Here is a 14035-nt window from a genome sequence, read left to right on the forward strand (position 1 = left end):
GAACTCATTTTTCAGTCTGCTTAGGAATCTTTTAGCCATTATCCAATGCAAAATTTCAGTATAGCTACACAAAATTACTTAATATAACTTAGCTTTAGTTAAATATTCATTTAAATTTAAAATATATTATCTCTAAGAAAATTCACAATCAGAACTCATATTTTCTTTCCCATACCAACGCTTCATAGTCGCTACAAACAGTGAAAACGCACGCCAGCCCTCCCGAGTGAGCCACGTGATGTGTAAGCTGCTCAGCGACTCGGTCTGGTAGAAACAGTGTAATATACTTGGATGCTTAACTACTGTAGCATATATCACAGTAATATCTATCATCCACAAAAATGACAGAGTTGCATGCTCCTGAGGGCGTACAACTCAGTGTTCTTCTTTAGGAAATGGTGCAGTCAGTTATCAAGCTCCATGTGCTTGTTTCACAAAACACAAAGCTTTCTGCCAAAGAGGATCTGCATCCCCTCTCCACCTTTGCCCTGTCCCTGAATTAGAAAAGTAATGATCCATCTTCAACTATTAAGAAGGTAAGTAGAGCACCTCCTTTCTCTATAATATCATCTTTATGAACATTAAGATTTAAAGCCCATGATCACAAGTATGGCTCTATAACATCAGCTGCCCGATATATTCAAAAATTGAAGTCAGTTACCTCTGTACCACCAGAAAAGAGAACACCCAAGATGTACCCATGAAAAGTCTAAAGGTACATAAGATACTAAGCTGAATTAGGCTGCAATTCTAAAAGAAATAGCATTTGTTGTTGAAGGCAACATGAAAGCCGGTAGAGAATAATCCTGCAAAGCCACCTCAGAATGCAATTTGCCCTGCCTAGGTTTGATTGCACAAAAATAACTATATTTTGCCTCATCAGATTCTTGTTTACTCTCAGAAATAGAAACAGCAAATAGCACTGCTCTAGGGACAGACATTCTCTTACATGAAGCAGCTTCTTGAATGCTGTTTGAGACTGCTGTGCCAGTTATCAGACAGATTTTTTACGATCATTATCACTTCACCACCAAGACTCATCAAGCACTGGATAGGAAGTAGCATGAAGATCTTTAAAAAGGAAGGCTTAAACATAATTAATTGAAAATCTAAAAGCAACTTGTACGCTAAAAACAACCTTAAATAGCAAATTAGTATGTGCTGCATGCTGCTGCCACACACGTTGTGAACTGCATTGCTTTGGAATCGTGCTTTTCTGCTGTGGGAAGGCATAGGGCCTCCAAATTACGTACACAGCCTGAGAGATCAGTGGTTAAAGGACTGATCTTGTGTGCTTCTGTGTGGGAACATACACAAATAAAGTTTCAAAAAGCACTTTCATTGCTTCTTGCCATACAGTGTGTTTCTGGATAAGGAACTTAAGTTCTCATTAAGTTCCCATTCTAGAAAATGTTATAATCTCCAGCTTCAGCTTGTAAGATATGAAAACTGGCCAGGCACTCTTTGATGTACTTCAGCAGTACGATATTACATCATTTAGACCAAACTAACTGAAAATAAATTAAAAAAAAATCACAGAATGATGGGTTGGAAGCCATCCACAGTTCCAACCCCCTGCTGTTGGCTGGGTGCCACCCATCAGATCAGGGCCTGGAGCCCCGATCCAACCCAGCCTTGAGCACCTCCAGGGATGGGCATCCACAGCTTCTCTGAAATACTGAGACTAGTTTCTGTACAACATATCACTGCGCTCAGACAAACCAGATGCCCATTTCTGAATCTAGTTGGTGAAGTTAGAATTATGGCACCATACTTTATCCTTGTAACTATTCGCTGCTGCTGCTCTTGTGGGAACTACCATCTCTACTGCACTGGCAGTGGAATTAACCATGCAAAGGGATCTCAGTCACACAACAAAGGTCAGACAACTGCCCATGACAGCGTTCCCAGCTAGTTTACCTTGGAGACCATCAGGAATGCTCAAACAAGTCTGCTGCACCAGTGGTTTTAAACGAAAGCAATCACTTCCCAGTGTTGCTTTATGCAACTTTCTATATAGCATTCTTTTCTTCCTGAGATCTTGCTCATCTCTGTGCGCCCTGTAAGCAGTAGGTACAATGTATCTATTTTTAATCAAATAAATGACTGAAAAACAGGGAAAATACAAGAGGATCGGACTGTTGTACCACACGTCTTAATCAATCATGTCAATGCATTCCTCCATTCCAAATGCATCTTGTCTTCAAGTTCTGTCCCACCTCATTTTCTTTCTCTACATCTTTCCTCTTACAAGAAAAGAAATAGAAAAAATTCAGTAATTTTTGTCCTTGTAAAATGTCATACATGTTCCAGTGAGTGCTAGAAAAATCATAGTTATCACTAAGAAAAATAAATCGATAAAAGCTGTCTTTGGTGTTTTTTTTTGTTTGTTTGTTTTTTGTTTTTTTTCTTAAAGGTGTTGTTTTAAAGTTAGCAATGTGTTGAAAAAACTGAAATGAGAATGTTTTTGAAACGTTGACACCATCTGTTTAATAAAAGAAGTAGGAAAAAAATTGTCTCTAGTTCGCATAAACATTGCTTAACTCAGCAGACCAGTAAGTAAATCAGAAGGCCTTCATATTTTAATCAAATACAAATTGAATTATCTTGGTTTTGCCAGAGTGAAATAAACTGTCATGGAAATGTGTAACTACATTTGATAACTTACTTATGTGCATATTTAATTATTTCTCAACATCTCATAGGTACTCAGAAAATACTTAATCACAAGCCACATTCAGTTCCCAAAACTCTGTGGTGAAAGCCAAGTAAACATATTACAAACTGGGCATCTGCTTAGCGAGACCAACACATGGCATTTATACATTTTGCCAGTTCTGTTACTAATGCATCCAAGCAGATGCCAAAGGAAATAATCCAAAGACGCTTCAGACAGCGGTAATGAATTGGCCTTATTCAGAAGCAAAGCATTAAATTCACCTCATGGATGACACCAACATAAAAACACAGTGCTAAGCTTTACAATGCATAGGAGAGGTAAAAAGAAATGTTGAAGCAATAATGCAGATGCTCGCAACTAGGAATAGAAGCCTCTTACCCACACTGTCAGCTGTTATCAACTTCTCTTGCCCTAGTGCAATAATCTACACTTTCAGTAACAAAACAGCTGGGTACCACCAGCGTTCTCTTGGCAATCTGAATGCCAAACTCGTTGGTGTTTCCTGTAAGGGCTGTTTTGATCTTCCAGATAATTTTGGTTTTGTTGTGGTAATAACCAAAATTTAACCACTGATCAAGCAGATCTTCCTCAAACACATCATGTCAGGTAAGATTTGGTATAGGTAACAAAGACCTAGAATACTTGCAAAACAGGAAAACCTGCATGGCACAGTACGCAGCACGCCCTAGTAGTACAACACAGACACATCCTTGTTGATCTGTAGTCCTCCAGGTCCAAAATCAGATTGCAATAAGCCTTGCGTGACTCACCATGCTGGAGATTGCAGTTCAGCGTATGTCACACAAAACTGGTCTACATTCACCAGGCCCTACACTTAATTGATCTTAATTGATGTGTTTAAGCAAAGGCAGTGGCTGTACAGGGCCAGTAGCATCACCATTCTCAGAATGCCAAAATCTTTGTTCAAGCTCAGCATTGTGAGAACGTTTCTGGACCTCAGCCCTGAAAGCAGCTTATGTGACACTGCACCTAAGCTAATCAACCATACCAGCTAATAAATTAGCTAATATGTCTTGCCAGATCAAGACTGCATATCTGCAGTCTGACTTACCCACCAAACTGACCAGATAAAGCACCAGATAAAAGGAGGAGGGGAAAAAAGTCATTAGACTGTAGTTTTATTTTAATCTTTCAGATTTCATGCCTGATCAGCTTAGACATGGCTAATAGCTCCTGCAGCCTTTTGTTCCCAGTCTTAAGGATATCAAGATAGTCCTAACATAAAGCAACTAAATGGAATTCATCTACTGCAGTGTTGAACACGTTTCACAAATTCATGCAATTATGAATAAGGCACAGCATTTTTCTTGAACAATAGATGCGGAAAGTCCATATCCGTATGCTCAGAACTGTAAGGGGTGACATCATCTGCACTTAGAAGGTAGTAATTCCTGATGAAACTGCCCCAGTGTGAAACTCTGCTGACTATGCTGACCCAATGGTATGATTCTATCTGCTTCAAGCCAGTAACTGAATGCTTATCAAAGCAAACAAAAAACAACTTTCATTCTACGTCTAGGCATAGTCATTTCGCCTGACCTACAGAAATAAAGGGGTAATAAAAAAGCCTATCCATCAAAAGGCCACTAAAGTCCATCTGGAGGCGACAGCCTCTTTTCAGAAAGAGCAGGGTTCAACATTACTGCCAGTCAGGCACGTTCAAGTAGGTGGGAGAAGCCTCAGAGATCAGTTTTATTAACGTGTGAACAAAGATTAGCCTCCACATCATCCCACTGCATTCCCACAGTCCAGACAGCCTCTCTTTTTTTTTATTACTATTATTTTTGTTTTGGACAGATTTTCCATCTGAAATAACCCTACTGAAATTGTCAGAAATTCTACAGGTTAATAATGTGACGTGCAAGGAAAGAGGTAGAAAAAAGGGAGAAAACATCTGAAATCACTATTATTTGACAGCTGGATGTCACTGAATGTTGTGCAAAAGCATAACTTCAAGCATCTCTTTCCATTTCATTTAATTTTTTTTTTTTTTTAAATAAGTGCCAGATAATAAACGAGAACAGCCTAAAATAAAACAAGTCTAAACAAATAAATACTGTGTTTTAATTCTAAAGGAGCCTCTATGGAAAAACAGAAATAGAGGTATTTTATTGCAGAGTTTCTTTCAATGATTCCCTAATACTCCAAGAGGAGTATTCTTTATCTTTAAAATAGATGCAAAAGATCTGAAAAAAAAATACAACAGGAGTTCAAACCTGGCTTCTGCCTCCTGGTCTTTTACGCAGACGCCCCAGCACAGAACCGCAGTCAGTTACGTACATTCAACCAACCAAGCTCAGTACAACTCTTGAGAGAACCTCAAAGACAGGAATGCAGGATGCATAACACTGCAGTCCTGATTGATAACTAAGAAGTTAGTTATAAATAAATCTGGAACAGTTGGGATTGACTGTTGTTTAGCACTTTCAGACAGACATTCAGGGCAACTGGCAGGGGCTTTGAAAGCCGTTTCCTATATTAGAATCATGAGAAAAAAATAGAAGCGAGCCTGCATTCCCTTGTCTTCTGCTAAAATAGATCTTACTCGAAAACATTTTCACGGGTTTGTTGAGGCATAACTAGTCCAGTGTCACATACAGAACAAACTCAACAATAATTGGAAGTCCCATGTTGATCTGCCTTAAATAGTTACTGAATTAATGAGAACTAAAACTGTAGTGGAGAGGACCAAGAGATATTAGGGACAAGGAGAAACTTGCTTTATTATATTACTGTTCTTTAAACTTTTCAGTGAAAGTGAAAAAAAAAAAAAGAAAAAAGAAAAAAAAAAAAAGCATATTTTACTAACTGTTCTTAAGAACATGTGCTTTATTCATGTATTTATTAATTCAGAAAGAGATGTTGCATAAAAACTCCTGACAGCAAGGCTGAGTTGTGAGAATGGGACAGGAAAGACACAGCACGTATGTTTTCTTGTTCTGTTTTAAAGCAAGTGCCCCAAATGCTGTTTACAGAACAAGCCTTTGTACGGAGCTATCTTGCCTCCAGCACTCAAGATTCCACAGAAGCTGTTCATTACTTGTCTGTTACAATCAAAACCACATCTATGGAAATGTTGCAGGATTAGCTAGTTCAGTGACCAAGTAGCTCGCTCTTCTGCCAAAATAATCAGTGGCCTTAATGAGCCATTAAGAACTTCAAGATCCAGTGAGAGTAGAAAATCTTAATGTATAGATCAGAAATTTTGTGCCTAATTTTATGCTGCAGTTTTAGATCATGCATGAACTCCCAAACTATACGCAAGAGGCAAGTGTGACTGAGCATAGACTATATGGTATAAAAATAAAATCACAGCAGAAGATACAGTACAGAGCAATTGAGTTTAACCAAGCAACTCTCCCAGCCAGTTTTTCCATAAACCCTAAATAAGCTGGCATAGCTTTTTGCTGATGGGTGTGAAAAAGCCTCACCTGCTTAACTCTAAGCCACTCTGAAACGAATCAGTTCCGGCCTAGCAGCTCTGTAATCATGGTGCCTGACACCTGCCCAAGCTGAAGACTCCATCTCTTAGCAGAATTCATTGCTGTAGCTCAGCAGCAGCAAAACCTGCTGCAAACCTTTTTGTTTTGAGCAGGATCACAGCTTCCTGGGTCAGCACACACGCAAAGTAGGCTCATGCATCTTGGCAAAATACTGTGCATACATTTCACCAACGACTTCTGGCCATGACAAATCATATTCTATTATTCTTATGGTTTCAACATTAAACAAACCACACCAGAATTAGGAAATTTCAAAAACTTTCCTTCTAAACTAAGCCTAGTGTAAGTTAAACACCAAATTAAGGACTCCGTGCTTGCTGAAATACAAGGCTACATTTCATTTACTGAATCGCTCTTTTTTTCCATCATGGTAGCTGCTGAAAATACACTTGTTGAAAGAGCAAATTCATCACTGATAATCAAATCCTTTCTTTTTAATAGATTGCCATATTGTAGACATAATTTCCTTTTACCAGAACAGCCTGCATAAAAATATTTTAAGCTAATTACCTTTAGGTGGAAAATATGACTTGCTTTCAGCTTTGTGAGGCCAGTCCACCACAAGAGGTCCAAATCTACGAAAGCTGGCAGTGATCTCATCTACAAAAAACAAATGAGGCACCTTAGAGAAAGACTGAAGACTGACAGTGGCAAGGTAAGCATTTCTATTTTAAAAGTCTATTTTCTGTTCCTATCAAGAACAACAAAAACTGCAATACTGTAAATTGATAGTGCCTAAATGTTCTTTTAGTTCTGCAATATACATGGCTGCTTAAAAAAGGAACTTTGCATTCCACTAATACAAGTCTGCATTTAATCCTGCTGCAAACATGATCTATCAAAAGTGAATATGCTTCAGCTGTGGTCTACATCTAATTATAGCCACAATGCAGGGTCAGATGCTGCCACATGGGGACTGAGGGAGAAGCTACGTGTCTGCATGGCCACTCCTTGCAGCAGCACGATCTAGAAAGCAGGCTGCATCAGGCCATGTGTCTCCACAGTCCCCTTGGAAAATCTGCCCTGAATCACCACGTTTGTTTTTTGCTTTTTTTTTTTTTTTTTTTTAAAGTATCAGTTTAAAAACACCAGAAAGCAAACATCTGAAACCATCCCTGAAACTATCCTATAGAACAATTTTTATTTAAAGAAAATTCTTTTTTTCCCTCAAATTCGTTCAAGTTTTTAAAATATAACTTTCCAATGCATTTATGCATTTTAAAGGAAGTAGTAATTTAGAGTTATATCTAATGCAATGCTAAATAGATCAGAGCAACAACTCATCAGAAAGAAAGGTTGGAAAAAAAAAAGAAAAAAGCAGCGGTTTTCCAAATTCTTGGTTGCTACTTGAGATGCATTCAGATCACCTGATCCCAATGAGCTGCGTGTTAAATTTTTCAAGCAACAAGAGACACAAAACACAGAACACACAAATCAGAAGCTTAAGGAAGATGATGTTACTAGAGTCAATCTCTCACGTATGAGGGTAATAGCTCTCAAGCAGCCATGTTTCTTATTTCCTCTCAGGACAGGCTGGGCATGTATTTCAAATCTGAAGTGTCCCAGCAGTGGTCACATCAGTTGTACCTGCTGGCCTGCTGCTGCTTCTATTTGGAGACTCAGATGACCCAGCTGTCCCCATACCAACAACTCTGCAACTGGTGATGTGATGTGGGAACTGTATTTGTAGCTGTTTGTGAACCATTCATTGGCAATCCAGCTTATTTTTATTTCATTTAACTGAAATTGCACCATAGTTTATTCTTCAGATTTAGTAGTGATGAGATTCAAAAATTCCTCCCTTTAAGGCATCCTTGAATGTCCTGTATATGCCAACTGAAGCTACGTAGTGATGGATTCCTGCCACAATATGAAAAATACACCCCAAACTGTAATGTTTTGGTTTCAGTCCAAATGTGCGTGTGTACATGCATGCAGAGTTAACATGGACTGAGAAAAAAACCTGACCATCCCTACTAAATGCTGGTTACTGTTGCAACCATATTAAACGCTCTACTTCCGTGAATTGAACACTACATATATGCTGCATAGGAAACCAATTTATTTTGATAAGTACTGCATTAACAAAGTCCATAAGTCAACAACTTCTATTAACAAAGGAAATCCTACAGAGGATTGACAGTACCCACTGTTTTTGCTTTTTCCAGCTCTCCTATTTTACATGCGTGGGAACACATGCTACTAGTGCAGATTAAAAGACCTGCTATGCAGGCATTTCTGTCTTCACCTCCTCTAATCTGCAGTACAGAAGAATATCATGGGAATTCTCAGATGTTGTGGGACAAAGTGAGGAGGATGTTTTAAATAACGCCACAAGCGCTACAAGTGATACACCTGGAAAAATACATTTGTTTCTATGATAAAATGTCGTTTCCTAAGTAACTGTATGAAAGCCAATTCCCATATCTCACCAATGTAACTTATTCACAGTACCTTCATCAATGTCAGGAGGAAGACCTCCAACAAACACCTTTCTAGAATAGCGTTCCACTCTTTCACCATTCTGACAGCGTGTTGGAGAGCTGAGACCCGATGATAAAGACTGATCACCGTGGCTGTCGTCTAGGAAGCCATCTTCAAAAGGAAAGAGTGAAGACCGACCTGTAACAGATTTTGTAGTATCTGTAGTTAAAGCTATTTCCCCGACAATTAAATATTTCAGTCAAAACTTACAGTTTCCTTTTCTAAAACACGGTTTTGCTTCTAAGAGAATTTCTAATGAGAAGTCTAGCTAAGCAATCAGTTATTCAGATCATATTCATTGGTATCACTCCTATTTTTTCAAATATGTAACTATGTTATTCTTAGAAGACAATAAACTTAATTTAGTTTAAAGCAGAAACTCTTGGGAATGGCTAAGCAAATGGAAGCCAACAAGTTGTCCGCAGAAACTGTCATAGCTGCAGAAAGAACCTTTGAAAACTTCAAGCCAATCCTTTTTGATTTAAGAGCTTCCATAGCAGATCTCAAAGAAACGAGTTAAAAATGCAGACCACTTAAGCCATGGCATTGCGGGGCAGGATGGCCTCCTTCAGAATGCTTGACAGTATCCTAACCTCAAGAGGTGCATTGCTTTCTCCACGTGTGAGTGGAGGCAAATTTCTGAGCAGGGAGCAAACAGCAAAATAAACACAGAAAAGCTCTGAGTAGTGGATGTTAAGTGTAGGTGAAGCAAACAGCTTAGCTAACAAGATAAAAAATTTTTAAAGACTTATTAAATAAAACACAAACACTTGCAATAAAAAAAAAGTTGTTAGCTATGTCAGTGTCAAATTGTTACTCAGTATTAAAATACACTTTCAGTAAATGAATGAGCAGAAAGCAACACAAATGACTTCTATTCAGTTATTTGATGAAAAGTGAATTATTGCGATCACCTGATTCAAATAACTTGTTGCTACTATTACCAAAGTATACGCACCTTATCTTAAGAACAGATTTATTAACCCAGAAAATAGAAGATATTCAAAATAGCTTTAGAATTTAATTTCCTATATTTGAGTTGAAAAATAAATCCTGTAAAGTGGAAAGATGTATAAATGGGAACCTCATCTCAACTCTGAAGAAACTACTTGTCCCCTCATATCATGTAGGATTGCTCCCAGGGACAGAATTAAAATTAATTGATACAAACAGTTTATAGAGGGGTTAACTATAAATATAAATAGCAGGAAAAATAAATTACACGGTAATTGATCACATGAAATTGACTTCTAGGAAGACCCAAAGAAGAGGAAGCTACAGCACACAGAAGTAAAGGGAGGAAAACCAGGGGCAAGGTGGAAAACAAAGACACGCAGACTGACACTAGTCAGAAAAAAAAGTATATACTGAAATGATCAGTAATAGAGCCTTGAACAGTAAAGGCTACATTACAAAAAGAAGCAGCAAACCTACATATAAGGAACAAGATAAACAACCAACAGAAAAGATGTTCTGACTAACACAAAGTATGAGCTTCAATTTTTATGTAGGAAGAACATATTGAAGGCAGAACATTGGCAAAGAACACAAATGCAAAAATCCACAGAGGTAAAAATCCTACTGTGCTTTTAAGCACCAATATAGAAACAGGGCAAATGTCACAAACAGAGAAGGATTTAGAGATGCTACTCTTAAAGTCTAGCACAGCTGGCTGTCAGAAATGGCAGCTTTAGAGCATAAGCCAGAAAGGACTTGATAAATATTCTGGTAATGCATGGAGAGGTTACACACATATATGAATGTATGCATTTTAGCAGAAGAGAGAGCACATGAATGAGAGTAATAATAGGTAGAAGTAAACATGTAAGAATATCAAATTATTTACAGACTAAATAATATTTTATTTCCCCCCACAAACATGCTTTCTTAAAAAAGATGGAAGTTCACACATCAAATGAATCAATATTTAGCTATTCAACTGAAATGCAGGTCCATTGAGGAGGCTGAATGAGAGCTGATTTCTGATGGAAATCGAACAAAATGCATAGTGGCTTAAAAGGCAAGATGCCTCCTCTGATGGTCAGATGCTTGACAGTTCACAGGCACTATACTCAGATTAAGTGAATTCAAGAGATGATGACCTAAAGCTTTATAGTGAAGCACACAGTTAAGAGTATAAAGCAAGCATTTAATATAACAAAAGGCACAGAGAAAATGGAGTAGGGAACAATTGCTCAAGTACATTAAATACATAAATCCAAAGAAAGCCAAACTATGGAACCCATTACCACAGGCTTTTAACTACAGGCTTTAAGGATGCTAAAAAGTTCCCATCATTTCTGAAAGAGGGAATGAGAACAGTGGAAAAACCCATCTTGGAGCATTAGGTATTGAAACCTCACATCAGAAAACACCCAGAGCAAGCCTCTATAGAGTATCATGGAAAAGCATTACTAAGCGCCCTGTTTTTATATGCCTGCAGCCCTTCCCTGGCACCTCTGAGTTGTCAAGGCAAGAGGAAGGACTTTCAATAGCTACTCTTACACACGTATCTGGAAAAAGTAAAATAAAATTTGAAAACCAGATACAGATCTTGTTTTCAGGATACGCAACTCAGCAACCTCAAGTGTGATTTCTACGAAAAAAAAAACAAAACAAAACTCAGCTTAATTCACAAAGGAAACAAAGGATCAAGTAGAAAGCTGATAGGTTGCACCAACCCCCAAAATATTTCTGACAACACTCTTCCCACTGAAGATGCTTAGTCACAGTGACAGAGTGAAAGACTAATTAAAAGACTCCAGTATAATAAACACGAAATGAGTCCCTGCACAGACTTGCCTCTGAGCATATTATTACTGCAATGCAAGTGGTAAAAGCAATGAATATGAGAACGTTTGATAAACAACACATCTTTTTTAAGCAGACAACTTAAGAAATGTGTGGTTCTTCAGGTTAAGAAAGCTCAAAACAACATTATGCAATTCAATATACTGAAAAAGCAGGGATATCAGAGAGGTTAATATTGTATGAGTAGGGCATGTCACAAAATCCCTAACACTGATGACAAGAGACGCACGCACACACACGCACACACACACACCTACTAGTTACCACAGAAAAGACAAATTCACATAGGCAACAATTACTATGGAGGGAAGCATGCATTTTAGCCGAGTAAAACAATCCTGAAAGTCCAGCGCATCCAGAACCTGTTTGCCTTGTTTTGTCATCACCACAATTTCTACAAAGAAGCCTACACTGAATTTTACAGCCTATCTTGCACGCATCACGATTACAATTGCCACATCACTTACATTTTGCTTCTACAAGTCAGCACAAGTTACTGGAAGTTAACAGTGCCCAGATGGTTTCCACCTCCCTTCCTACTTTGCTGCCATTTAATCAATCTGGAAACACTTGGCACCATCCTATGCTCACATGCATACAGAGCTTATGATATTTAATGTTTCAAGTACCATGAGAGCACCAAAGAAAAATATTAACGTGCTTTAGACACCAGATAACAATACTGTTCTCTGGAAGTAGGGAAAAATAGCAAGGTAAGTTTGTGGATAAAATCTAAGTTTTAAAAATACAATTCTCTGTTTACCTTTATCTATAAATTAAAAGCTAAACACCATCAGCTTTGAATCAAATCAGCTCAAATTTTACGTTAGAAACAGTACCAGTCCAGTCTACTATTTTAACCACACAAGTGCAAACTACTAGTCACTTAGAGGTTATTGGGTAACTCGTATGACTAGGTTTGTCCCCAAATTCTACAATGCGAAAAGGAGGCCTTCCAAGAAACGTCACGTGCATGGGTGCCACAGAACATATATATATATATATAAAAAAAAGAGAGATCAAATGAAATGTAATGCCAAAGTACCCCAAACAGATGGCACTGTCCAATTCTAGCTGTAAAATGCCACAATCTTCACCATTATTTTCTCAGTTAATAAGTCAGTGTCAGCTACAGCACAGTACATCATTAGAAAAATCTTTTCTGGTAACCAGCATGTTTGCTCCTGTCCACAGTCATTAATCTCTCAGAATAAACATAAACACAGCTCTGTACAACATCTGTATAATGCTTTTCTAAGAGTTGCGTAAATGATGAAATACAGTTAAAACATCCTCAAATGTTTTTTTTTGTTTGTTTGTTTGTTTTAAATTTATTTCCTCTCTTGATTATCAGTATTCACCACTGAGGACAGTTATTAGTATTGGTATTCACAATGTTCCACCTAGGGTAAACTGACGCAGTTCCCAAGTGCAATCTTCAACAAAAGAAGTTTCACCCAAGAAAAAAACGTATGCTTGAGGTAATTCAATAAGTTTGCTAAACATTAAAAGTCTACAAAAAACATCTGAAAACAATCTTCATTTCTGGAACACCACACATTTAAAATCACAAATATGTGTCATGAAAAAGAATCTTAACATTTACCCATTCTCCAGTAGTAACAGCAACATACTGAGTTACCTGCTCAAATCATCACTGCTTTAAGTTGTTATAAAAAGGGAGATGTTTTCAAAATGAAGAATATAAAATTGATTTATTAGAAGCAACTGATCAACCAAATACTGTTAAAATTGGTAACATTATCTTATCATAAGAGAACTAAATATTTACATCTCCCACTATTCAGCAAACAAAACATTTAGTAAATACTTTTACCTCTTCTCCGCCCATAGCTCCTGGCTGCATGTAAACACAGAAGAAAATTGTCGGTACAGCTGTCATTAGATTTAGCTCCAAAAGCAAAGAAAATGTAGCTTCTAAATCTTCTTTTCCCCTCCCCCCACAAAGAAGGAAAAGGCATTGAAAAGTGTGCAAAATGAAATTCAAACAACCCAAGACAAGAGAAAAAGTTTGAAGACGACACAGCCAGGGAAAAAAAACCAAAAACAAAAAACCCCATACCTGCTGTGCAAGTTTTCTACACGTCAAGATTAATAAAAAAAATCAGACACATAAGACTTACAGTACTACAGATGATTAATTTAGGATTATGTTTTTAAGAAGTAATAAACATTATCAACAGTAATCCTAATTAAAATAATTCATTTTGCATTTCATTAATTAGCTTGTGGACAATGTTTTCCAATTATGTTTCAAGTTAAATAATTAGCCATCTGCAAGTACTAAAATCCTACTACCAAAACCACATGAACTCAATAGCCAGAATGTTCAGACTGATAGAAACAGATTGGCAAATTCATGAGAACCAAATGCAGCATTTCAATGAGCTACGCATCAATGGCAAATCTACAGCGTTGTACAAGCGCAGAAGCCACAAAGCTGTACAAAAAATTCACTACACAAGCACCATTTTTTCATTGGAACTTTTAGAATATCAGAAAATGACCTGGAAAA

The 14035-nt window shown here is 37.5% G+C and overlaps 1 protein-coding gene across 7 annotated transcripts in view; it reads right to left on the minus strand.

Annotated features, from left to right (window-relative positions):
- The window catches only part of CPEB3 (cytoplasmic polyadenylation element binding protein 3), an 87557-nt gene that overhangs the window by 22178 nt on the left and 51344 nt on the right, over positions 1 to 14035 (minus strand). For 5 of the 7 annotated variants that reach the window (XM_052677905.1, XM_052677904.1, XM_052677906.1 and 2 more), the window contains exons 5-7: positions 13337 to 13360; positions 8659 to 8826; positions 6715 to 6804 (exon numbers count right to left, since the gene is read on the minus strand). In XM_052677905.1, coding sequence (XP_052533865.1) covers positions 6715 to 6804; positions 8659 to 8826; positions 13337 to 13360 — 282 coding nt within the window. The remainder of the gene's footprint in view (positions 1 to 6714; positions 6805 to 8658; positions 8827 to 13336; positions 13361 to 14035) is intronic. The other 2 variants (XM_052677909.1, XM_052677907.1) reach the window with 1 other exon arrangement.

Source organism: Tympanuchus pallidicinctus, unplaced genomic scaffold (genome assembly GCF_026119805.1).
Source record: "Tympanuchus pallidicinctus isolate F22 unplaced genomic scaffold, pur_lepc_1.0 scaffold16, whole genome shotgun sequence".
Classification (NCBI taxonomy): Eukaryota; Metazoa; Chordata; class Aves; order Galliformes; family Phasianidae; genus Tympanuchus; species Tympanuchus pallidicinctus.